Source organism: Phragmites australis, chromosome 6 (assembly GCF_958298935.1).
Source record: "Phragmites australis chromosome 6, lpPhrAust1.1, whole genome shotgun sequence".
NCBI classification, from domain to species: Eukaryota; Viridiplantae; Streptophyta; class Magnoliopsida; order Poales; family Poaceae; genus Phragmites; species Phragmites australis.
The window spans coordinates 2,425,938-2,451,246 of record NC_084926.1 but is presented as its reverse complement, the minus strand read 5'-3'; the positions used below and the strand labels follow the sequence as shown (position 1 = coordinate 2,451,246).

The 25,309-nt window shown below is 43.7% G+C and overlaps 1 protein-coding gene across 2 annotated transcripts; it reads left to right on the top strand.

Moving 5' to 3' along the window:
• Positions 1 to 16,708: 16,708 nt before the first annotated feature.
• Positions 16,709 to 21,040, top strand: LOC133921052 (E3 ubiquitin-protein ligase At1g63170-like). 2 transcript variants are annotated; one of them, XM_062365765.1, is made up of 6 exons: positions 16,709 to 17,081; positions 18,807 to 18,908; positions 18,981 to 19,581; positions 19,769 to 19,894; positions 19,969 to 20,254; positions 20,353 to 21,040. In XM_062365765.1, exons 3-6 carry the CDS (start codon positions 19,007 to 19,009, stop codon positions 20,566 to 20,568), a joined length of 1,203 nt encoding a protein of 400 aa, XP_062221749.1. In that variant the 5' UTR covers positions 16,709 to 17,081; positions 18,807 to 18,908; positions 18,981 to 19,006; the 3' UTR covers positions 20,569 to 21,040. The 2 variants fall into 2 exon arrangements, with proteins under 2 accessions (XP_062221749.1, XP_062221748.1); XM_062365764.1 differs by having other exon boundaries at positions 18,807 to 19,581.
• Positions 21,041 to 25,309: the final 4,269 nt, after the last annotated feature.

Sequence of the window (25,309 nt, the reverse complement as noted above, 5' to 3'; positions counted from 1 at the left end):
AGCAAGAGGTTGTTCCTCCGAAAGATGCACTCATTCTTTATAAATAGATGTATGAGATTGAGGAATAAATCTTTCTTTTATAAGAATTTTTATTTCTTTCAAAGTTCAGGTAACCTAATTAGATGCACATAAATTCTTCCACCAAATTGATGCTAATGATATTTCTATTATTCCTATTTTCACAAATTCAACATTGTGCAATTCTTTTTATCAATTATTATTTCCCATTGAATGTATTCATCAGCACTAAATCCATCATAAGAAGGAAGGGATAAGAGGGTATTACCACCTGTAGGAAAAGATATAGGAGTAGTGTGTGGCTCTTAAACAACTTCTTCTCTTTATCAATTATTTTATAGATTTTACTATCCTACAAAATATTAGTGACAGCAGAAGAAAAATAACTACATATATCGGTCAATTGAATCTTATGCATCTGTGCAGCAGGCCGCCGCAGGCATTTGTTTTCCGGACGCACGGCACGGATCACCAACAAGTTCCCGCACTGTTCTTGGAGCCCCCACGTGTCAGTGATAGCAGACAGGCTGAAATATTCTGAAGTTGCAGCGAATGTACGGCGGCGTGGGGGTAGCTTTCGGCAGCCGAGGCGACTTGGCATTTCGATGCTCGGGATTGAGCGCCGTGGTGGCGTGGCAGGAATGGGAATAGAATCAGTGGGTCACCGTGACAGTTTACTCGCAGGCGGCGCAAAAAAAAAAAAAAAACTGTGCTCACCAACTACTACCAGTACTTGCTCCGTGCATCGAGATTCACAGGGCAATAAATATCGTGTCACGCGGCACGTGGATATGGCCTGCCGCCTGGGGATTCACACGCGCTTAATTATTTGGGTTCGGGATTAACTACTGCTCCGTGATCGATACCATGGATCCCAATCCTACCGGTTACCGGCCTTCTAATACCGTGCCCGAGTGCCAGACGAGGCAGTAGGTGACGTGGCTGACTAAGACGGCCGTGAAATTTTGAAAACATTTGGGAAAGATTCAAAGCGGAATGGCGAAAAGGGGCAAAATGCGGTGTGGGGACAGAACATATTGAGGGTACAACGTGAGCAGTGCCAGTGCCGCCTTTTGTACTCGGATTCTCGAGGATGGAAAAAGAGGCTCTGAAACGGACGTGGTGACGGGACATGGCGATCGAAAAGCCAGCTACGCTGCGCCAGGCGACGCCGGGACGGCACAACCAAACGCATACTGCTACACTCCAACTTGCCTCTGCTTCTTCTTCCCTGGGCCGTGGCGGGCACGCTTTTTTCCATTCGCCAATTGCCTCGGAGTTCGAGCGCACACGGAATTACTACGCGGGACGGCGGGAGTGATGTAAAATTCATTTTCAAAACCCTTTTGTGATTGCCACATTTTTGGGACTGTTTGGTTCTTTGCTCTAACAAACCTAAAATTTAGTTTTGTCAAAACTAGGATCATATTAAAATTAGGGTAAATAAAGAAGTGTTTGGTTTGAGAACGAGCAAAAAAAAAAAAGTAGTTAGCCAAAATCAGAATGAGTGTTTTAAACTTTAAAATCTTGTCTAACTTTATTGTAGAAAAAAATTTGGTTCCTTAATTTTTTTTAGGTATAGCTAAATTTTAGCCTTTATATAAATAGAAGTTAAATTTTATAGGCATGTCTAATTACTCGGTACTGATTTTCAGCGACTATCAGTACTGGTTCTGTAATCGGTATAAAATTCAATATCATTATTGGTTCGAGCTATGAATCGATAGTGATGGTATTTGTGAAAAACAAAAACGCTGGATTCTGTAGTAATAGCTATTTTAGCCAAATCAATACTGATAGGCTATTATTTATAAAGAATTATATAGTAGTGGCTGTATAGTAATGAAGGTATACCAAAACGCTGGGTTCGTACTACACGTTGGACAGGCCGCCAATATCAACGCTTCCATGAATTAACCTGAAAAAAAGGACACACCGCCAGCGTGTCGCCCGGTCGGACCTGCCACGCCAGCCTTGGCGCAGGAGTCAACATTGGCTCGCTCGCCAACCACGTCGCGCGCGATCGTCTCGGACGGGCCCGATCGACCTGTACCACGCCCCGCCCCGACCCGTACCGTGGCGTCCCTCTCGCGCGCGCGGGTGCTTCGTCGGCGCTTCGCCGAAGGAGCACGGGGGTTGGCCGCGCGGAAGGAGGCAGGAGGCAAGCTCAGCTGCGTGCGCACGCAGCTCGGCGCTTCAAAGCCGGCGAGGAGACGAGGTCGTGTCGTGCCATGCATGCGAAGTCGCGGAACCACTGGCGAAGTTTGCAGCCACCGCGCCGCGCGCCACCAGCCAGCCAGCCTAACCCTGGCAAGTGGCAACAAGTGGCCTGGTAGCCTAGCGAAACGTTCCATGGATTGGACGGGACGAACGGGATGGGCGAGCGTCGCGTTTGTCCCGCTCCGGCACGTAGTGTGGGACCACCTAATGTGTAGTGGTGACACGTCAGCGAAGTTTAAGGCCGATTCTGCCCTCGTGAAGTTGCTCGGAAAAGCTTACCGGGACATGTGCTTGGCTGATCGAGGTGGTGAGGTGCAATGCAGAGGAGATGGGACGTTGACAAGGATTGGAACAGATCACCAGCCCACAAGATCACAGCCGAAAGAGAGCCTGGGGTGACCCACGGCTGATTGCGAATTTACGATGGGAAAAGCATGTGGGGGCTTCAAGAAGGGATCTGCCGTTATCATGATTTCTTGACCATGTGGTAGCACTGGAGCACTGACCAAGGTGCTCTCTCTGCGACGAGGAGAGAGAAACTGCTACAGCTTCTCAGCCGGGTAAGAGCAATGCTGATGCATGCACCGATCACTTATATAATGCTACTAGTAAGGACGTTGCTAATAATTAGATACTACATGTTAAACTTCACAGGCATGCGGTGTTGTTAACAAGGATCCATCGTATCAATATCGTCAGCTACCAGAATAGTACAGCTTTCCAAAGATAAAAAAAGGAACACGTCGTTCCATATTTTGGGTAAACCGGTTCAATCAAGTCACATAAATTCAGCTTCACTGAACAGGAAAATAAAGAAAAACATACTCCTTCCATTAAAAAAATTAAGACATATAAAAAGTCATTAAAAATAAATTTTAACTGTTAATTTATTTTATAATATATTGTTAATTGTTATAAAATCAACATTATATTAAGAAGTCATCAAAATAAATATTAACTGTTAATTTCTCTTATAATATATTATCAATTGTTATAAAATAAATATCATATTAAAAGTACTTTAAAGTACAAATCTATTAAAACACTTTTGTATATTAAGCATGTATATAATTTGACTAATTGATGATAAAAACTTATGAAGTTTGATTTTTTTAAACAAAATATGTCTTGCATTCTTAAACAGATAGAGTATTATAATTTTTTCATCTTTTTCAGTATTACATTATGTCGACCCAAAGAAAAGGACGGGCAGACCATGTTCACGAGAAGGCAGAAGCAAGATTAACTTCCAAACCTCGTTTGGAACCTTCTAATGTACCAGTAAGTCTAGTAACATGACCAAAACCGGCGACGTTAATATAAAAAAGAACAATGATATACTAGACCGTTTCATAATCTTTTTTAGATGGTGCTTCTGTGGGAGTCATCTCACCAAGTATTTTAGCAAGCATGGTACCAAGTGTTGATAAGATCTACCATCCGATTGGTCTGTGGCAGGCGAATGGGTTGCTTTCGGCATTTGCATATATTATGTGCATTTTTCGATGTCAATGAACTCCCTTCTCTTTTTTCCTCTCCAGATTGGACTCACAATTTAGGCCCCATCAGAGTTGAAAAATAGTAAGTCCAGAATTATATAATACTTAACAAAAAGCTCGCTTTCTCATCTCCGAAAGAAAAAGGGAATACTAGTTTTTCTTTCTTCTGCCCTCGCTCCTTTTCGTTGCAGCTTCATCACACTTGGCATTGGAGAAAACAACAAGAAAGCGACGTAGATGTAACTGTCTTGATCACAATTCCAGTGGAATTGAAAAGTTTCGCAACGACGTGGACGGGTGATGAAGGCCCAGAGGCTGTCATCACTTGCACGTCACCTCAACAACACACTAACAGTACTACTCGTCCTACAACTAACGATCTGGATACTAACCTTGACAATTAGCTAAATGTTCCTATCTTGTAACCAAGACATAAATATTATATATAATAATATTAAATTTAAATTTAAATTATGAAGATGTAAATATGTTATGGGAGCGTTATTAAACAACTACGTAGAAAGCGATGTCATAATTTAATTTCAGATAGAATTAAAAAAGAGAATATTATATGTTAATTTTCCTCCTAATATATTTATTTATTTATATTAGTAAAATGAGTCCGTAGCTGGTAGCGAGGCGAGGATGATAAAGGATGAGAGTGGATAGAAAAAACAGGTAAATTATTTGAATTTTAGAGATTTTTATTAGATGTGAAGAAATTAAGGAAATAGCTGAGGCAAGAATAACTCATATTTTATATAATACTGATTAATAGTTTTTTAACTTGATCAGGTGATCATGTTTTGAGCATGGAGTAATTAAATGCAGGTTCCAACTCCAACAAATTGTACTTTTTATCTGTCAGGGATCAAACTCTAAGTTTGGTATTTATATATTTTATTAAGATAATTTTTTTAAGTGGTCGGTGATATATCTGTCGATAGTGATATGTATACGGTGACTTTGTTAATTTTTAAGCTTTACATCTTCGGTCTTTGATAGATGTTGTGTAAATACGCGTGATGAGTGTGAGTGTGTCTATACGTCTAAGAATTATACCGGTGTTTCTGTATATAAAAAAAAACAAAGTGGGAGAAGGTAAATCTGAAAATTGAACCGCGCGCGGGGACCTCGGGCGCAGTTACGAAGGCACTCGCGCGCTAGGGAGACGTACGCACGTAAGCCCGATCGCTTTTGGACGGCGCGTCCGGGCCGGCGAGAGATAAAGACGCGCGCCCCGGCAGTGGCGCCCGTCGCAATGCGTCGTGGCCGTCCGTCCGGGTGAGTGCACGTCGCGCGCGTCCTTTCAGCGTTCGGCGGAAAAACATGTCAACGACGACACCGGCGTCCGGACGAGGGACCGGGCGCCTTTTCGGCTTCGATGCAGAGATGGAACCGGTTGCCCGCGACGCACGGCTTCGCTGGCGAAGTTGCCGTCGTGAGGCGGACACATGTATACATTACTTGGAATCGTCCGAGGCAGTGGCGGAGTGGGGATATATACGGAGCCGTTTGGATCCGTTGCCCACTCGCCTCGTCTCGGCTCATTCGGAGCCTTGCCAGCGCCGGAAAGCGATTTTCGCTCTCTCACGTCGGCAAGACAAGCACAGGCGACGAGATATCGGCAAGGTGATCTAAACGCGCAAAAACTTATCCAGCCTGGCAAAGCAAGCTGCAGCAAAGGTTTCAAACACACCCTACTGTGCCGAGAACGTGTCCAATATTGACTCTGTTTGACAGAGTTTTGTTCCCAGATTTATTTTAGATACGGTGGTTGTAGATAAATATAAAATTGTTTAAATATATATTTTTAGTCTATAATATAAATAAGATGATTTATCCAAATAACTATACACTTAACTTCAATTTCACAAATTTCTAAAGCTACAAATATATTACTCCAAAAATTCTTAAAACTAATACTCCAAACAGAGCCGGCTGACATGCACGTACCGTTTGTGTGGATTATTCACGCTCGGGAAAGTTCAGCTTGGTGTGTTTGTGTGGATAGGTATGGAGTACATGTTGAAGGTAATATCACTTTTAATTTAATTTAATTCAATTTTTAATATAGTATAAACAAGAATATATGCAAATAATTAATATTTAAAAAACAAAGTGTCGAACCTCTGATCGCTGCTTTTGTCGAGTCTTTGTGGCTTAACCTCTCTGACGGCGAAAACGAAGTTAGTCCTTCTAGTTGAAGGTTCGTGATGCGGGACTCGAAACATTTAAATTTAATCCATACTCTGGGAATGTCTATAAACACTGTTATTATTTTGCTTGTCTAATATACTACCGCTTGCTATTTTTTTTATCGATGGAATAGAGTTAGCATAAGTAGATGCAAAACTAAATAGCAAGTGTTATTATTCTCCTTGAAGATCACTTATCGAATATCTACTAGTTTCTGAAATCTCAACTAAATAAGTCATTATATGCACGACCCTTGAGTAATTAATTGAGGCGGCCAAAAAAGAATAAAGGAAAGACTAGTATAAAACTAGAAACATATCACATGATGGACTTTTGCAAACACCAAACAAGAGATTTGCGCGTTTGATCAATCATACAGATAAGAACTCGTTACAAACTTAGGAGCTTGGATTCTTTTACAATGTACTGAATCTCATGAGCATGCTATCCTACTGATCGATTATCGATCATCATATAATTATGATATTGCTCCATAATATACAATTAATTGTCTGTATCTGACGTACCAAATTTTGCATCAAGTGTGTCTCATAACTCTTTTACGTCAGTTATGTGCATGTACACATCACATAGACAATTGGCAAGAGCACTAAGGATATATCATACAAAGAGTGTGTTGATATTCTCGAACTTCTTATCCTCATCAGAGGAAATAGTTCCTTCAGACTTGCCAGACGCAAGACAGTAGTAGTTCATAGCCGTAATTCACAAAGTGGCTTTAACATGCCATCTCTTAAAGTGCACACCGGTAAAATTGTTCGGCCTCAATGCATCAGCAAAACTAGCCATCGTTAAATTGAAGTGCCTACAATAAGATTTTTTATTGTTGAAAATAATAGCACTTTCAGATTTAATTTAATTCAATTCCTAATATAGCATGAACAAGAACAAATGCAAATAATCAATATTGACTAAGATTCAACTTGCTCCAACGAGTCTCGACTAGATACTCAAGCAAAACTTCAACTAGCTACGATGAATCTCAACTAGATACTCGAGTAGGATTTCAATTTACTTCAACGAGCCTCGACTAGATCGACTATCGCTTTAGTAGAGCTCGACTAGATACTCAATAGAGATTGTAGTGTACGTACCCAATGATGACGTGAGAAGAAGAGACCCTTGTGATGTCGATGTAGTAAGTGATGACAAAGATTAAGTAGTCGAAGTTGATCTCGATGTAGCAGACGACGACGATGTAGTCGAAGTTGATCTCGATGTAGCAGACGACGACGATGTAGACGAAGTAGCACATGGTGATGTTGAGGAAGTAGATCATGAGCAGTCGAGCTGAGCACTTCGTAAAAATCTTATTTGTCCTCTCCCTGTGTAGGATCCTAAGGGCGAGGGTTTTGGAGATCTACTCTCACGTTTGTCGGTGCATACCCAATGAGATGGCGTAGACTATGTGTGACGGCGTAGCAAAGAGAAATTGATAAAACCCTAATTGCGTATGACCCCTTTTCTTTGTGATAGCGGCTGGCAGATATATATATATATAGAAGGAGAGTTGTGCAGTTGAGACGTGACACGATAGGAGTTGGTTATGCTGCCTCGATTGGAGTCTTTACCAACATAATTTATATATATTTATTTGTTTACCTACGCGGTAAAAAGAATGAAACCGTAAAAAGAGGTCGTATCTGCGCAAGAAACTAGACTCGATTTTGATGGACCATTCACACAGGTGCCGAGAGCCTACGCCCTCTGCCCTTGCCTCCGTCACGGCACGGTGAGCGAGCGCGCATGTATTCCTCTAATCTTATCATACACACATGCTAAGTGAGCGAAAGAAAGAAGTTCTTTTAAATTAGTCTCCATCTGTATCTACTAGCAAGATGATACTAAATATACACATCTTTCTCACATAGTTTAGACTTTAAGATTTATTTGTAATTATACAATATAATGGATTAAGCCTATATATTTTAGCAGTACATGAGTGATGGAGGAGTCGGGTTGAAAGCGTAAGCATCGTCGTCGGTCGGCAAAGAAAGGTTCAGTGAGTGGAACTGCTGATTGGCACAGGAGCCAGGGGCCCGTAGGGGTGGGTGCACTATCCGCGTCGCTAACATTATCATGTGGGAATCCCGTGCCCTTTTTGCGCCGGCATTGCATTTCGTCGAAAGGAACAGAAAGGGAGTTCAGTGAACTTCACGCTGAAACCGCAAAAGAGCTTGAAATAAGCACGAGTTCGGTGTGGCAGAAGGGAAGTTCAGTGGACGTCGCACCAAGGACCTCGTTGCAACTTCACTTCGTTGCTGCTAGAGTGCTAGTCAAGTTCTGAACACGTTACCCCATCCTAAGGCCTCAACATGATTGGAGAACAAATGCAATCGGGGGCTGCGTCACCTTCGAGGCATCTGTCTCAAACATGTCGCCTGAATCATACTGTTGCTGTCCTGCATTTCTGCAGCATGGAGCGAGAAATGGTCCCGGCAGAAAAGTGCGCGAGCGCGATGCCCGGAATGAGTCTACGAGCATCACCTGTCAGGTTTCTTCTGCCACTGCAACCTGACTGACCAAACATGATTCACCCACCGATAGCTGACAAGCTTTAATTTTCTGCAAAAGCTGCACTGAATCTCCTGTCATCGCCAGCGCGGCCGCGGTTGCCAGCTCAAAAGGATTCCCCTCTGATTGAGGCGCACGGAAACGATGATCAATCTGTGCTGAAAACGCACGCAGATTTAAAAGCGCGATCAGGAATTGGAACAAATCCCCAGCACATACATAATCAGAGCCGAAAGAGAGCCCGAGGGATCCACAGATGATTGTGATATGAAAGCATGTAGGAGCTTCAAGAAGGGAGGATATGTGATCATCGTGACTTCATGTAGTAGCACCGGAGTTCTGATCAACGTGATGTCTGATCCACGAAAGTGTATGTTTCGCCGCTAATTAATAAGAGCAATGCTGGTACAATGCATGCAACTAGTTGTATAATATTGTTTTTTTTTTGAGCAAACACGGGGGAGAGAGTCCTCACCTTGTTTCATTCAGAAAGTGGGAAAAGGAGGGAGGGGAAGAAGGAGAAAAAAATAATTACAATTCACAATGTAAGGGAGAGTGAAATGTGATCGTGACATTGTTCAAGTTGCGTGTGGGATTTTTGAACCGGTGGCGCTAGATATTACCGTGGATCGATGATGTTGTCAATTATTAGCTTAGACGGCCGTCTATTAAACTTCGAAACATCTTTTTCTCACCTGCTTCTGGTACCCTCAAAAGATTTTTTGAAATAAAAAAAATAGAACTCACTGTTGCCGAAAGTTGGCCAAGTCACATGTACATCATCTACATTAGTTTCTTGTTCCTTCAATAATCAATCCACAGATCGGCATTTGTAAGAGGTTAATTTCTTCACAAATATTACGGTACGGCGCCTTAGTTAGCTATCATGTATGAAATGAATTGCAACTCTTAGATATCACCTGTTTTGATGTAAGCCAAAGTTGGCCATCCCCGCACTTCAAGAAAAGATCTCTCTATAGCTGGTTTGGATGCTAGGGAGAAAAAACCACATGAAACTAAATCGCAAAGGATAAATTTTATGTGCAAATGACATCCTCGTCAAACCCCATTGATAATCCCTCTCGTCGTTAGGGAGACAGAGACTGAAAATTCCACCCAATCAAGAAAAAAAATAAAAATCAGGGAAAATCAAATAATTCAGAAATTTTGGAAGAAATTCAGAAAATTACTAAGCTCTGCGCAGACATTCACAAAATCCATACATGCATTTGATCTGGATAATATGTAGGGATCCAGATGTATGGTTCAACTGTTATGCAATCGTGCAGTAGTAGGAGCCTCTTTCTTTGGAATCAAGGTGATTCTGACTGTGCTAGGATTCCAAAAGCCTTTGCGGAGCAGTTGTGAATGCATTGGAAAACCACCATTACATCGTCCTTTATGATTGGTCAGCAAGATCTACACAACAAGCTAAATCTATGTGAAACAAAAAAATCAATTGCACAACGGGGAGATGCTAGTGTTGCAGGGGTTGAATTGGTATAACCAAACGCAGGTAACATTGTACCGGGACCAAGGTAAGTAAAGCCATCTCACCTGTTGTTGTTCCTTGTAGTTTTTCCAAGAGGGGGTAGCTCGTTGTCCCAGCAGCAGCAACAACAAGTGCCTTGCCATTGGTGGTGGTGGTGTTCCCTCCCCTCCCTTTAGCCTTAGTAGATGCAGCAATTGTTAGAGGGGATGACATGGTGGCCCCAAAGGGGAAACGACGGTGAAGGCGAGGCGCAGATGCGAGATCAGTGGAGTGAAGGCGGCAATGGTGGCCATAGAGCGGAATCGATAGTGGTGGCAAGAGCATGTGGAGCAAAGTTGACGGTGGAGGCAGTGAGGCGTGAAGAACAGACGCGATGGTGATGGCGGTGGTGGCACAAATGCAGGATCAGTCACAGAGGTTTGAATTGGATGGTCCTTATTTCCCTCGAAGCGAATCACACAACAACCAACCAAAGGGGTGATGTGGACATCTCTACCGACTACGGACGTGACTGCATTTTTTTTAATTAAGGAGCTTCATTTACTTTCAGATTGTAATCAAACTGGAAAGCAAACACTCTTGTACCGATAGCAGTGGTAAGGTAAGCAACTAACTGCTAACCCTAATACATGATACTTCTTTTGCGCACAAATATGCAGCTTTATTACAAACACGATTAGCATAAGAAATAGAAAAATTCAAAACCCTCCTACTATGCTCCTTGATATCATTGAGCATTAACAAAATCTCGTGACCGTGTTGAGATGCAAGAGTTTCTATTCGAAGATAACCCACCTCAACTCCAAGTCTCCAATAGCTATTGTATCAATTGATGACTAAAATATTTGAAGGAAGGAAAGCCAAGGATTATCCCCAATACTTGAATCAAGTCAGTCAACAATATCTCAAAGGCTGAGATCCTTCCATGCTGGCTTCCTCCCTTACCACATGATTTCTCCACGTACCAAAAATCCTCAGCATGCAAGACATCAGACCTTTTTCATTAAGGGTCGTCGGGGCCAGGTGTCTTTACGGATGGAACCCTAGAGATCATCCAACAAGTCCATTACAAGAGGGGAGCTAGACCCCCAAAGACTACGCTATCACAACTCCTGAATCGATCCCTCGGCTCACGTCGCCACCGACCCCCAACTCCACGAGCCTCCTCATCGTCGCCTTCCCTTCCACCGGTAGCATCTGATCTACAAGTATTGTACCCTTGCACCTTCTTCCTAGCCGCCCCAAACCACCTCCTGCCACCCAATCCTACCGTAGCTGGGCTTGGTGAACCCAAAACCCTAACCTGAAAAAAAAACCCACCCTAACTCATCACCGGAGAAGACGACGAAGTGCCTACCTGCCTACCTCGATCAAGCAGATCTCAAGGTGAGAACTTTGTTTTATTTGGTGTCCTACAATGCAAAAATCAACCCTTTGATCTTTTTATTATATTGCCTCACTAGAATATCGATATTGGTGAACCACTAATCCAGATTATTTCTCCTGACCCTTTATTAGAAAGGGAGGGGACTTAGCTAGATGGGCTCGGCAAACGAATCGAGATGAGCCACCGATTTGTGAATCTGATGGTGAAGAGGATGTCAACCACCACGCTGCCTCCACTCTGCACGCATCAACCCCTACAAGTGCTTCTACCCAACAACATAGGCATCTGCTTCTGCTGCTGCAAATAACAAGACATTAATAACGGAGGACGCCCAACTACCTCGCTCCGCCATATCCTTCTACGAACTGTGTCCGTTGGACAAACTCTACAATATCCTTTTCATGTCCCTCGGTCGCAGCAGCAACAACATCATCTCCATGGACCATGAAGGAAATACTTTCCTCTATGACGTTGTCGCCCGCACCGTCCATGTCATGCCTGTGACACATGCGCCCAAGCTCTCTCCTATCACCCTCACCATCAGCGACGACCTCTACCTCCTCGATGAGAATCCTGGTCTATAGGAAGATCATCCCTTCGAGACCCTCATCCACTTCGGCCCGAGTGCCAACCTGATGACCGCTCCAACAAGAAATGGTATTAGCGCTCTCTCCCGCTGCCTCCCTATGCATTTGACTATGAATACGGGAGGACGATGAAGGATGCCCCAGACATTGCTATGAGAGTGGAGGGAAGGACCCTTATGAGATTGACGCTTACACAGTGGTCGACGATTCGCAGATATGGATCTCCACGGAGGGGGGCGAAACCTTCTCCTTCAACACCACAAGAAGTGTGTGGAGCAAGGCCGGCGAGTGGGCACTACCCCGAGCATGGGATCCGGTTCAGCTTCTCATCTCAAGGCAGGCATTTCACTTCCTGTGACCTTAGAGATATGTCCACGACGAGGCCACCAATGTTGCAGAAAGTGTGGGACGAACTAGCGCCAACACTGCCCAAGCAGTGAGCCATGGTGTTGTCATACCTCTTACCTCTGGGCAGAGGCAAGTTTTGCATTGCTAGGATCTTCAACATGGCAGGGAAGGCTGGTGCCGGGAGAAGAATAACAATGACCTCCTGAGCATGGAGGTTGAGTGGGGCAGTAGAGGGGGCACTCAGGATGATCAAGCACAAGTGCAGGCGTTACAGTTTTGGCTGCAGGATTGTAATACTCGAAAATATGAAATTCAGTTCTGACCACAAGACTCGCGAGGAGTTCAAATTTTAATGTTTCAGCCATTGCTTGGATGGATGATCGTAGACCGCAGATGCGTAGACCTCGTCGAGATGATTCTGTTTTGCTATCTAACGTCATGTTTGGGCACTTGGTGAGTCCGTGGTGAGCCAAATAAATTTAGACCATTGGTTAAAATGCAAAAAAAGACAAAAAATGAAATGATAAGGCTCGGTGAGATCGGCTCCCACCCGACCCCACCTCCACTCGGCCAGGCAAGGGGGGCGTGGGAGGAAGAGCCAGGAGGGGCCAGCCGGTCAGCCAGGAAGGAGAAAAGAAGGAAGAAGAGGAATGGAGGAAAGAGTAAGAAGAAGGGAGGAGAAGGAGGTCTTTTACGAGTTCACCATTTTTCTTCACTGGTTTGTGGTTCCGCTTCAAAGGTGACTCCTTCATAGTCTTTATATGCTCGTAGGTAGTTGATATTGGTCGTCCTCGTCATCGGTTGAGTGTGTTATTAGTCCGATTAGTGAGTAGAACGTTAATTCAATTTGAGGCCTAATCGGTGTCGTATGCAAGTGTATGGTTGTAATCGAAGTTGTAGCTCGCATCATAGGCTTTCCGATGGTGTTGACATTGTTTTTTTTTTGGGTAAGTGGTTCAGGCGTGTTTGGCTAATAGGTGTTGGTGTCTGGTGAGGACTAGCCATGCGTTGCGACTCGTTCTTCGGTCTTCGACTGAGCTAGAGGATGTTCTTACTCGGTATCTAGCGAGCTAGTTGGTAGATGTCTTTCTGTAGCATTCAGTTGTCAGGTTTACAGGGTTTTGGGTGTAGAAGCGTGCACCTTCTTTTACTTTGTCATTGTAGCGTCTTGGTACTAATTGTGTGTTTGTTCAGGTGGTGCCGCTTCAGGTCACAGCTAGTGGCCGCATTCAGTCAGTGAAGGCAAGCGAATGTAGCATTATCATGTTTTTTGGTTGCCTCTATTATGTTAATTACAATGCATATATCTAACCTGATAAATTGATTATGAGCTTGTTACCCTGTTGTTTACCTTTCAGTAGTTTACTCAATTCTTGATTTATGAAGTACAGTAAGTGCGATATGTCACTTGCAATTGTTCGTTACTGTATTACGCAGTTATTGAAGTCTTAGGCATATCTTGAAAGTTATGCTGTTAGTTATGCATGAAACATGTTATACATATACATCTCATGCATTGAAAGTTTTGTCACGTCTTCTGGCTGTGACCGTACCGATATAACGTCGTATGTTACTTAAGAAGGAGTATTGTGCACACCCTTACGTTACCGAGGAGGGGTGAGGGTGAGAAAGAGCATATCATATGCATACATATACATTCATTTGAAGTTCTTTAATTTGATCATATTGATGTCTTACTTTGCAAGGACATTTTTAATTTTTGCTTATATATGATGCGGTTGTGAAGAATCAAGCTGGATGATGTTAAAATGGTTGACGTTGTCGTTGGTCTTGCTTAGCCACTTTTTTTTCTACATGTTGCTGATGTGTTCCGGTTCTAGTTTCTATTAGAGATGATTGTTTAATCAACTGTGACTAAATAGCTCGTTAGAGCAAATTCGTTTGCTAAGATTTTTTATTCTCACCATCACTTTCTTTTCAGGTACATTTTGAGCGATGGCGTGCATTTGCATGTTGCTTGCACATTCATCTTTCTCTTTTGGTTAAACTTCTTATGTTGTTAGATGACTGTACTTTACCATGTGATGTATGATTTGATCCGTGGTATTTTGCTTGTATGATTGAGACTTGTTCCTTATTTATTAGTATCTTTATATTGCTAGTGTGATGTTCTGTAAACTATCATATGTCTATTATGTTCTGTCACCAATTATACCTCATCTTTTTAAAAGGTACTGTTGATTTTTTTTTCCCGACAGACATATAGTTTGCTTTGAGTGATATTTCAGGTTTGTGGGGTGCCGAGGTATTACAAGGATGGCCCAAGTGGTGTGAACGAGTGATAAACAATAATTCATTCATATGTTTAATTTGTTCTGAAGTAAGTAAATCTCATCAATTTTTCGTGTGGTATAGTCCCCACTCTCCCACCCAGTCATAATGTTTTACATCATTTGTTAGGCGCGCGCACACACACAAGCCCATGCTGTATATATATATGTTATATACATGTTATTACAACATGGATAGGAGGTCCACTGTTGGCATTCTCGGTACAGAAACTAGGGGGTTTAGTTTTTGCCTGCAACTGCAATTCTGCAAGAGGTCTTGACAGTGGTACAACTTGCATGGCCGAGGCGGAGGCGGAGACCTTCGCGGTGTTCGCCGGCGTTGGCGTGGAGGTCGAGTGCGGCAGCAGAGGGATACTGAAGATGGTTAAGCACAACTGCACAAGTCGAGATGTTACAGCTTGGGCTGCAGGATGGCCCAACTGTTCTTAGTGATCCCCCTTTGTTACGCTTGTTTGCAGGCGAGAATTGAATTCATTCCTGTTTGGTCAAACTAATAAGATAGCAGGTGGTACGGACCCTTGTTCCGGAGAAGAAAAGAAACTGAGCCAAAGTTACCTGCAAATAAATGTCGACGAATCATTTCATGGGCAGCGGAATGTAGGAGGTAAGAGTTTTGTGATCAGAGACGACTCTGACGGAGCAGTGGTTGGTTCGATCGGGCTCCGGAAATTTGCACCAAATTAGCGAGCCTTTGCAGCCAGAAAATGAAGCGTGCTTGCAGGCACTAACTTAGGCTGCTGATGCTGGTATGGGGAGAGTGGAGATTGAGATGGATGCTTGCAATCTGAAGACGGCCTGTGCTCGGAGTCCTATTCAGAGATATCAAGTTTCTCATGCTCACTAGTTCTATTGATATCCGTGTGATGTGCCGCCCTCCCTCGTGTAATAGCTTGGCACGTAAGTTAGCTAGCGTTGGTGCTAGACTCAGGCCAGGAGGTGTTCTTATCTAGCCTGATTCTGCCCCTGATGATATGTATCTTCACTAGTGGGCACCGATTGTGGACTGGCCTCAAGTTAATGGAAATCTCTTTCCATCTAAATAAAGACGGCAGGTCAAATTGTTCTGGAATAGGTACACCTCATTAGTTATTCGTGTGTTAATACCCCCTCTCCACCCAGTTACGCAATGATCATCACCTGTCAGAGTCAATTTCTTCCGCTACTGCAACCTGGCTGCCTAAACATGACTCAACGGTAACTGACGAGCCTCTCTGCAAAAGGTACACTGAATTTCTTGCCATCGTGAGTGCAGCAGTTGCCAGCTCGAAAAGGATTTTTTCTTGTGATTAAGCGCACGGAAACTATGATCAAACTGGAGCGAAAATGCATGCAGATTTGACAGCGCGACCAGTAGGAGTTCCCGGTACTATCCAACATGTAGCATTACTGCATTAGATTCGGGTGTCGAAAGTTGAGAGCTTGGATACATGTGTGATCCTATTGAGGGAAAGCCACATGACACCTTTATTGATATCAAATAAGCATTATATCATTCACCAATTAGATAAAATAAATGAGGGAGGTTTCTCGATCCAAATATAAAATTAGGAATCCTCCATTCTACAAGTTAAGTTATGTGTAACAGAATTACTTTCCTTAGGACAATATTTAACTATTACATGATCGAACCCATAAACTAGAAATGAGCATTTCTCGTAAATCGCTGCCGCTTCCCCCACCAAATTTGCACCAAATAACATAGTCTCCACCACCTCTTTACAATCCGAATTGTGTAATCCTGGAACCAGGTCGGTGTAGGCCTCTCAGTTCAATCCTTTGAATCAGGGAGGCACCGCGTGCTGGGCCATGGGATTCGTGGGTCTTCGGCTGTATGTGGGCCGCACGGAGGAGGAAAACGTAGAGGCTCTGCAGGCTTCAGCAGCCGCGTCGGCCCAGCCCGGCCCATTTCTCTCGCTTTGCGGGGATCAAGGCATCCTCTCGAGTCCATAAAACCTTCGCGAAAGCCAATTATATATGATCTTTATATAAAAATTTCTATGAAATTGTAATCTAGTCATATATTCTTTAATATAATAGTTGGATAGAAGAGTAAAGATAAAAAAATCCGTATTATTTATAAGGAAGGGATTCTTTTAGGATCCGGTAGTGTAGAATTTGTTTCCGACCCTCGCGGACTGGCTGCGTTCTCGTATAGTCTCGTCACCGCACCAACCCCCTCCGCTCTCCCCTACCACAGGCGAGGGCGACTCCTCGCTGCCGCCCGCCCCGATCGCCTCTGCGGCCAGCGGCGCTCGCGGCCAGAAGACGTAGCCGCGCGCAGTGTCCACCGACCCGTCCGCCCCTGCGTGAGCGCGCCTATGGCGGGTAGTCACCAAGGTTAGGGTTGGGTGGCCCTTTCTTCTCATGCTCGCCCTCCCGGTCCTCGTCATCGTCGCCCCACCGCGCTGCCTGTGAGCCCCCGCGAGCTTTCTCCTGCTACGGGCGCGCCGCTGCCGTCCCGTCCTCCGGCGATTTCTCCTACAGGTTCGGCCCCAATCAAACTCCCGCTCCTTCGGTCCTTCCCCTCCCCAGATCTGGCCACTTGATGTCCGAATCAAACCAATTCGTGTGTTTTTTTTCCCGGGATGCGGTTTCTTCCTCTGTTTTTGTTTTCCTTCTGGGAATTTTTCATACGTTCATTGTTCAGATTTGTCTTGCCGTTCGAGTTAATGCATTTGAACAGGGAAATTAGACCTCCAGTTGATGCGCTTGGACAGAGACTGCAGCTACTAGCCTACTGTTGTTATTCTCGACTGTTAATCTACCAGCTATGTAGGTTGGGCAAAAATTAGACCTCCAAAACTGCGAGGACGTGGGTGTTCTGGAGTGATCCAGTACACGTTAGACTGTGGATGTTATCGGCAACAAAAGTTTGTATCTATGTTAAGGAATGAATGTTGTGTTTGGAATATAATGGGTTATATAGGATTTGATAGGCAGAAGAGTTAACGAGACTGTGATTGGGATGTGATCGGGAATGGAAGACTTAAGCCTACAAACTGGGCAAATTTTATGTGACATAAGAAAATCACCTACCCAACTCATCTGATATATGATATATTGATATATCTATTGCTTATATTTCAAAACACAGCGTTTCCTAAAACCATTTGTGCCGACCAAACCAAATTCAATCTGCCCTATCTCACTGATGTGCCCATTTCGTCTTTTCTTCTAGTGTTTGTTTTTCTGGCACTTAAACTTCTTGGGAACTTGTAATTCATTATCGTTGTGAACTTTTGATAGCCTATCCACACAACTGATTATGGCTATACTGACAAATTTGTACGATTCTTTAAAGTAAAAGAGACATTACTACACTAATTGAATCATGCAGAATTTGTTCTCTTACTACTGATGGCCTTCATCGTGATTAGAATGAGGATGAAGTACGAGTTGCCCTTTGGACCGAGCAGTGTTGAAATTTCTTAGGAAAAAGTTTAATGTACATTGTCAATAGTAGAAACATCTAAAGCTTGGTGTCGGATTTGTTGGCTGGTGGCATCTAATCTCTATTAGGTTTGGTCTGTCAGGAGATGGACCAGAGCCCAGAGCCTGTTACTGAAATGGGTTAGGCCAGGTTGTGTTAGTGCACAATGTTCCGACAGGCCGTGTTGGAAATTAGTTATATACAATAAATTGGGTTAGTTCTTTTTCTCTGACACTTAAGGCTGAAATAATTCTTCAATCATTTCTCCCATCTCACCACTTAGTATGATCAAAATTCTCACTCTTCATTATGCCTTCAGATCTGTAGAATATTCCGTTCATTCTGTCTTTAGGTTGAGTTTGTGTCATGATGTGAGATACAACACAACTGCACTATGTCAGAATTTAAAACCTTGCTCTAATACTAGACTCTTTTATTCTGTTCTGATTTCACACTTGTATGAAGTAAAACAACTTTTCTTATTTAATGTTAGTTCAGCATGTTTTTCAGTTCAGTTGTTGTACGGCTATGCCTGCTAAAATACGCAGCATTTTGTCTGTGGATTTCTGTCTTTTGAGTATGGCTGAGGCAGGGTAGAGACATGTTTTTACTTGGCAATATTTTGATAAGTGTTTCATCTTGAACCTCATTGAATGTGAAACTATTCACGATACATAGATATGAATGATAGTAATTGATTGGTTCAGTATGTATCAAATTTTTTAATCCATGCAAATGACAACAAATTGACTTGCGTTTTTTTGCATGTGGCCCTGCAGATCGGCAATCTTGCACCTGAACCTAAAGATTCAGCTGAGTTTGGAATTTTTGGTTGAATAGAGTATTCACTGACTTTCAAAGAAGAAAAGCTTCTATTTGTGGTAACTTGCTTCATTTCTTTGTTACTCCTGAATTTTGATGACCTCAGCCTCTCACATTACTTGGAACTCAAGGTCAATACTGATATAAAGCTTTGAGGATGGAACAAGGAACAGGTGTTAGTGGTCGTGAACACATAATTGATATTCCGAGAGGCACTGGTCCTGCCTCAGTTTCTCGTAGTGTTGATAGAGAGAACAACGATGAATTGAATCCTGTGGATAGGCCTTCAACCAGAGTTCCAGTACCTGCCTTGCAGGCACCACCAGCAATAGGTGCTGTATCTAGTGCTGGGCACACGTCAGGCACTAGGAGAAACGACAACTATGTTCGGCGGCACAGAAGCCCTTTGAATTCTGGACTGTGGATTTCAATTGAAGTTATCGTCAATGTGAGCCAAATTGTAGCCGCCACTGTGGTCCTTTGCCTGTCAAGAAAGGAACATCCACAAGCTCCATTACTTGAATGGGTAATAGGTTATACAGTTGGTTGTTTTGCCACATTACCCCATCTTTATTGGCGCTATATACACCGTAATATTGTAAATGGTGAGCATGAACCAGCACATGCGCCTCAAGGGTCCTCTCATAACAACTCAACCGAAGCCACTCATGCGACAAGTGCATCAGAACGTCGTAGAAATGCTGCACGGAATGCGGTGCTTGCTAACCCGAGGTACTTCCTTTGTTTCTAAATAAAAATTCCTCTCTATGAACTTTATGGTTGTACTTGGTTTCCTTCTCTTTTTTTATCAGACAGGATGTTTACAATAAGCATGATGAACTTCATGGTTCTTTTTGTTCACTTATGCATCTTGCATCATGGCTATACGCTAAATATGAATGCACCTGGTCATTTGCAGGATTAATGCGCTGTTTGACCACTTCAAGATGGCCCTGGATTGTTTCTTTGCTGTATGGTTCGTTGTTGGAAATGTGTGGATATTCGGTGGGCATTCTTCTGCTGCTGGTGCTCCAAACTTGTACAGGTAAACACAAACTTTCCTTCGGTAGATGAGATGTTGCCTCCCTTTATCCCATTGCTGACTTTGCTTCCTACCAGGTTATGTATTGTGTTCCTCACTTTTAGTTGCATTGGGTATGCCATGCCTTTCATCCTCTGCGCAATGATATGCTGTTGCCTCCCCTGCATTATATCTGTCATGGGTTTTAGAGAAGATACAAACAATACAAGAGGGGCTACCTCAGAATCCATCAATGCTTTACCTACGTATAAATTCAAAACCAAGAAACGCCGCCATGGTTCAGGTAATGAAGCTGGAGGCCAAGATGGAGGTATAGTGGCTGCAGGGACTGACAAGGAGCGATCGCTTTCTGCTGAAGATGCTGTATGTTTCTTCATCTCTTTCTAGCTTGGCTTTTGACAGTGAAGCACATTTTCCACTCATTAGCACTTACTGTTTTCTTATGCCCTGTGGTATTGCAGGTTTGCTGCATCTGTCTTGCAAAGTATGCACACAATGATGAGCTTCGTGAACTTCCCTGTGCACATTGTTTCCATAAGGATTGTGTTGATAAATGGCTCAAGATAAATGCCCTTTGCCCCTTGTGCAAATCTGAGATAGCAGGCTCATCTGGCACCTCTGATACACGTCAATCGGACCAGAATGCTATTCCGGCGCAGGAGATTGAGATGCACTAGGTCGCTCTGCGCTCTGTGCTACTACATAAGAATACAGCTGTTTGTGTTTCCCTGTCTTCATGTATAAAGTCGAAGATTGATGCATGGATTGTAGTGACGCCCAAGGTTCTTTTTATCACTGTTATCTTGGGGAAGAAAGTTACAGCTTTTCTCGCTGTCTCTCAACAATGGCAAGTCAATACTACCCAGGTTTCCATCAGAGTGGATTGCACCCTTGTTCTGGTTTGGGTGACAATGGATGACTACTTCCTAGTTTCTAGTGGAAAAGAGGTGGGCCAGGTCCAGGATTCCAGGTACATACGTGATCCGTTAATTGCGTGATCCTAGTGAACTTTGTTGTATTTACATGCGTGAGACAAGGTACGAAATTCGGTTGATGACTAAAAAAAGTTGATATGCACCCTCAGCAACTGTTGGGTTCTGCCTGATATGGAGAATCCACTGACTATGATAAACACATGTTTCGGATGTCCATTTTCTTTTGGTAGGCACTCTACAGAGCTATAGTACGCATGCTAGGAGCTAAAACTTGTTGCATATTGCCTCTTCACTCTTCGTACAAAGTTGTTGGTTGTCTCGTAACTCTTTGTACTTAAATTTTATTAGGTCCTTACCCAAGCCTAAAATTATCTCTACTGGCTCACCCAAGCCTGCCCGTCTGTTTTGTTAAAAGGGAGATGACAAATGAATACCATAACTTGATTAATTGTAGATAAGGTTCCTAGATTTGTCTCGATGTATTCAATTGGACGCCTTTCAGGGCAATGTTCCAAGGTGGTTGAAGCAGCCGCTTCTGCTGCCTCAGTGCCGTCTCTTCGCTCAAGCTTACACATAAGCGCTAACACTATAAGCACTTGGGGGATTTGAGCTGGTTGCTCAAGTATGTAAGAGATGGGCAACTTATCGTGTGAAACCGGCTACGCCGCTGCATCTGCATCCGCTCACCATGGTCGCTTCGATCAAAATCCAATGATACGATACAACAACGCTCCATTGTTTCTCGCCTGTGCGCACACCTGAGCCTCACATCGTTAGCGTCAAATGGAGAAGCACTCCCAACAGACCCCGTCACGCGCTTAACCTGCCCTAGACGTGCTCAACTCCCTCTATATTGCCCATCCCTTCCCTTCTCGACTGGCAGCTGGTGCCGCGATACTATTCCCTTCCCTCCTTCTCGGTGTCCAAGTACTTGCTCGAAACAACAAGACGCGACGGTGGCTTGGGGATTCGGTGGCGGCAGTGGCACTGCTGGTCCCGCCCGCTTCGTTTGCGGAGCCCAGGGATCTGGCGTCGTCACCTAGAGCTCCGTCGACTCCTCGAGCGTCACGCCGCCAACATCGCCTCTCGCATCCTCGCCGCCCGAGCCGATATTGACGTCGCTCGCGCCCGCTGCCACGCCATGACCCACGAACTCAGGCAAGCAACCCGTCTCCCTCCCTCTCTCCTCCCATCAAGAACTCGTATCCCCTCGTTTTAGGTGAATTTCCACATCTGTATATTTGAATTGGGCGTGTAGCTCGGTGAGAGGCTGAGATCGAGGAGGTGGAGCGGAGGGAGGAGGATTGGGACTGCTTGTACGAGGCCAAGAGGAAGGAGATGGAGGAGTTCCAGGCGGCATCGCGGCGGCTTGAGGCGGAGGCTCACGATGAAGTGCAGAGGCTGAGGGATCTGGTATCTCAAGTATGGTCCCAATCCTTTGCATCCATAAATTATGAGCTTATTGCAGTCCCAGCTTGTTTAGGCTAATTGCAAGTTGTAGCATTGGCATCTGGGTGACTGGTGAATTGTTAATTCGGTTCATTTCGTAGATGCATATTCCTCTGGACAACGGTGAAGCCTGGATGCAATTGAGCAGCTAAATGAGGATGTTCCACTTCTTTGTCTGAATCTATTCTAGAGCTTCAGTAGTTCAGTCTGATTAGCTGGAAATACAAATTGCGTTGCTTGCTATGCTTCACGTCTGTAGACAAGTTCGTGATCTATTTGTGTGCTGTCAAGAACCACATATACATTCAAGTTCCCTACAAAATTCCTCTTAAAGCCTTGCCATTGCCATTGCCTGTTGAGATTGCTACAAGTGGAGCGACAAAATGGTGTGAAAGCTTGAGTGAACTAGTACAGATTCTGTAATGCAATGAGTGGAGAAAAGTAAAGTTAGGTTTCAGATTATCAAAATTAATGTATCAGTTTGTACAAATTCTATACTACATTGTACAGATCCGATATTCATGTTTGTGAATAAAAGAGATGGGAATTTTCATAAATACTCATTTAGCGTAATACATTGAGCTGTTGTATATAAATTTCTCTCCTAAAAAGTCACTCCCAAAAATCACATATAAGAAGTCTTCCCAATAAGATTTCCTCCCATGTACTCTCCAGCAGACTCTTAATATCTAACTCTCTATATCCCAACGGCTATATTTTTAAATGGCTACCATTCAAACTGTGATATTTTTAACAATTATTTTTAAACATATAAATATCAACGACAGTTACCATTCAAGTCATGGTAACAATAGTTACAACTCGAGCATAAGAAATGTAACTCTATTTATGACACTGACAGGTGCACTGTGACCGTAGTTACCATTCAAGTCATGGTAATAATAGTTACAACTCGGAGTGTAACTCTAGTTACGACACTGACAGATGCACTATGACCACAATTACCATTCAAGTCATGGTAACAATAGTTACAACTCGAGCATGTGCAACTTAACTAGAGTAAACAGAATTACAACACCCGCACGCTATGATAAAAGTATTTACGACCTGTAGCAATATATAGGATCTGAACCATGATATCAAATGAAGTTTATCAGAAGACACAAGACCATGGTTATGCTGTTCAACCCATGAGTCTATTTTGTAGGTGTTATCACCACACAACCTGACGAAGATATGCGCTTGACAACCACATCTACTAAACTTCACCTTATGCCTTTTCTTCGAGTGAACATTCTCATTACCCATTTCTTTAAACACTTTACTGTTGCACAAGAAGCGCTTGGTTCGTACCACTGCATTATGTAACTTTTTTTGCTACCCAACATGGACTCCAAAACCCACGTGGTGTGCATATGACTTGTAGAATTCCTCCACAGCCTCGATACATTCAAATGTCATACCTACTTTGGGTTTAAATTTCTCATCACATTCAGTATATAAGATGAACACTGCAACATAACAAATCGCAATAAGCACATTTTGGATAAATCACTAATCAAACAACATATGAAAAATCATAACACTTACAAAAAGAGGAATGCTCCCTTTCTTTTTAGGTGTATTTAATCCATCCTTATTCACTAGGCGCATTTGCAGGGACTCGACTGATTCCATCACTGCACATTTAGGCACACGATCAGTAACTTAAAATGGCAACCACGGAATTGGATACGTGCAAATACCCTTTTTGAAAAATTAGATACGTAGAAATTGTCACTGAATTCGAGCATATCCTGAATTAGAATTATCTTCAATGGTTCACTGGGTTAGAAACTTGGATAGGTATAAATAAATAGCCTCCTTGTTGTCGTCCGATCGTCAGCATCACCAGGCGTCGCTGTTGTAGGGTTTCCCACTTCAGGATGCTAGCCGCTGTGCTCCAAGGCCGCCCGCCAATCGCCGCCTTACCGCTGTGCTCCGAGGCTGTTAGACGTGTTCCAGTCGTCGTCCGCCAGCCGCGCGCCAATCTCCGCCGAACGACAGCTCGGAGCCGGGTCTCCATTTGGCGCACGTGATGGGGGCGTTGCTCCGTTTGACGCTGACGGTGTGAGGCTCGGGCGTGCGCACAGGCGAGAAACAACGGAACACTGCTGTACCGTTGGATTTTGATCGAAGCGGGCATGGTGAGCAGATGCAAGGATGCAGCAGCGCAGCCGGTTTCACAGGACACGCTGCGAGAGATCGCGTACTTGCTTGAATCACCGCTTGGTTGGGCTTAAAGCTCAACTGAGCAGAAAATTAGTTTGTTATGGTTAAATGCAGTAACTGTGACTCGGCGCATTTTCTTAGCCCTCAATGTCTCGCATGTCATAGGCACACTATTTTGCCGAGCTTAGCCTTACTTGTGGCGTCCATTTCTTGAGTCACATTTTTCATGGCGCAAATTGGCTCCAGAGGACGATCTTTTTACATCCACAAAGAATGTGCTTTGTACAATTATTCGTCCACAAATTACCATGATCCACATGCAATATTTAATATATTATTTTACGTCATATCCTCTTAAACGACGTGTGTATTGCTCTACGGTTTATCGTTTTTTAGAGCATTAGCTTCACCAACACACACTCACGGAGACAATGGCAGCTGCTTCCTTTTCTCGGTGTTTGTGCAAGTTTCAGTGACGGCCTGCACTCTGGTGTAGATGCGCGTTTCTCGTTCAACGCGGGGCAGTGGCGGATCCAGTCCAGGTTAGGATAGGGTGCTGAACATTTTGCTTTTAAGTTTTTGGGCTGGATCCGTATTATATGAAAGGGATTTTTTATATTTTTTTTGAATTTTCTTCTTTATTCCTCCTGAGTTTTATGGGCTGGGCTCGTGCTGCAGCCCCCCAGCACGGGCCTGGATCCACCCCTGACGCGGGAGCTGCCTCCCCCATCCGCTGCTCGAACGGGGTCCTGAACTCGTTGGAAACCTTCCGCTCCAGAGGAGAGGCCGAGTCCATGCGGGAGTGATCAGAGAGAGGGCTTGCCCCCGGACCGCCGAAGTTGCGCGTGGGCGTGGCTTCTTC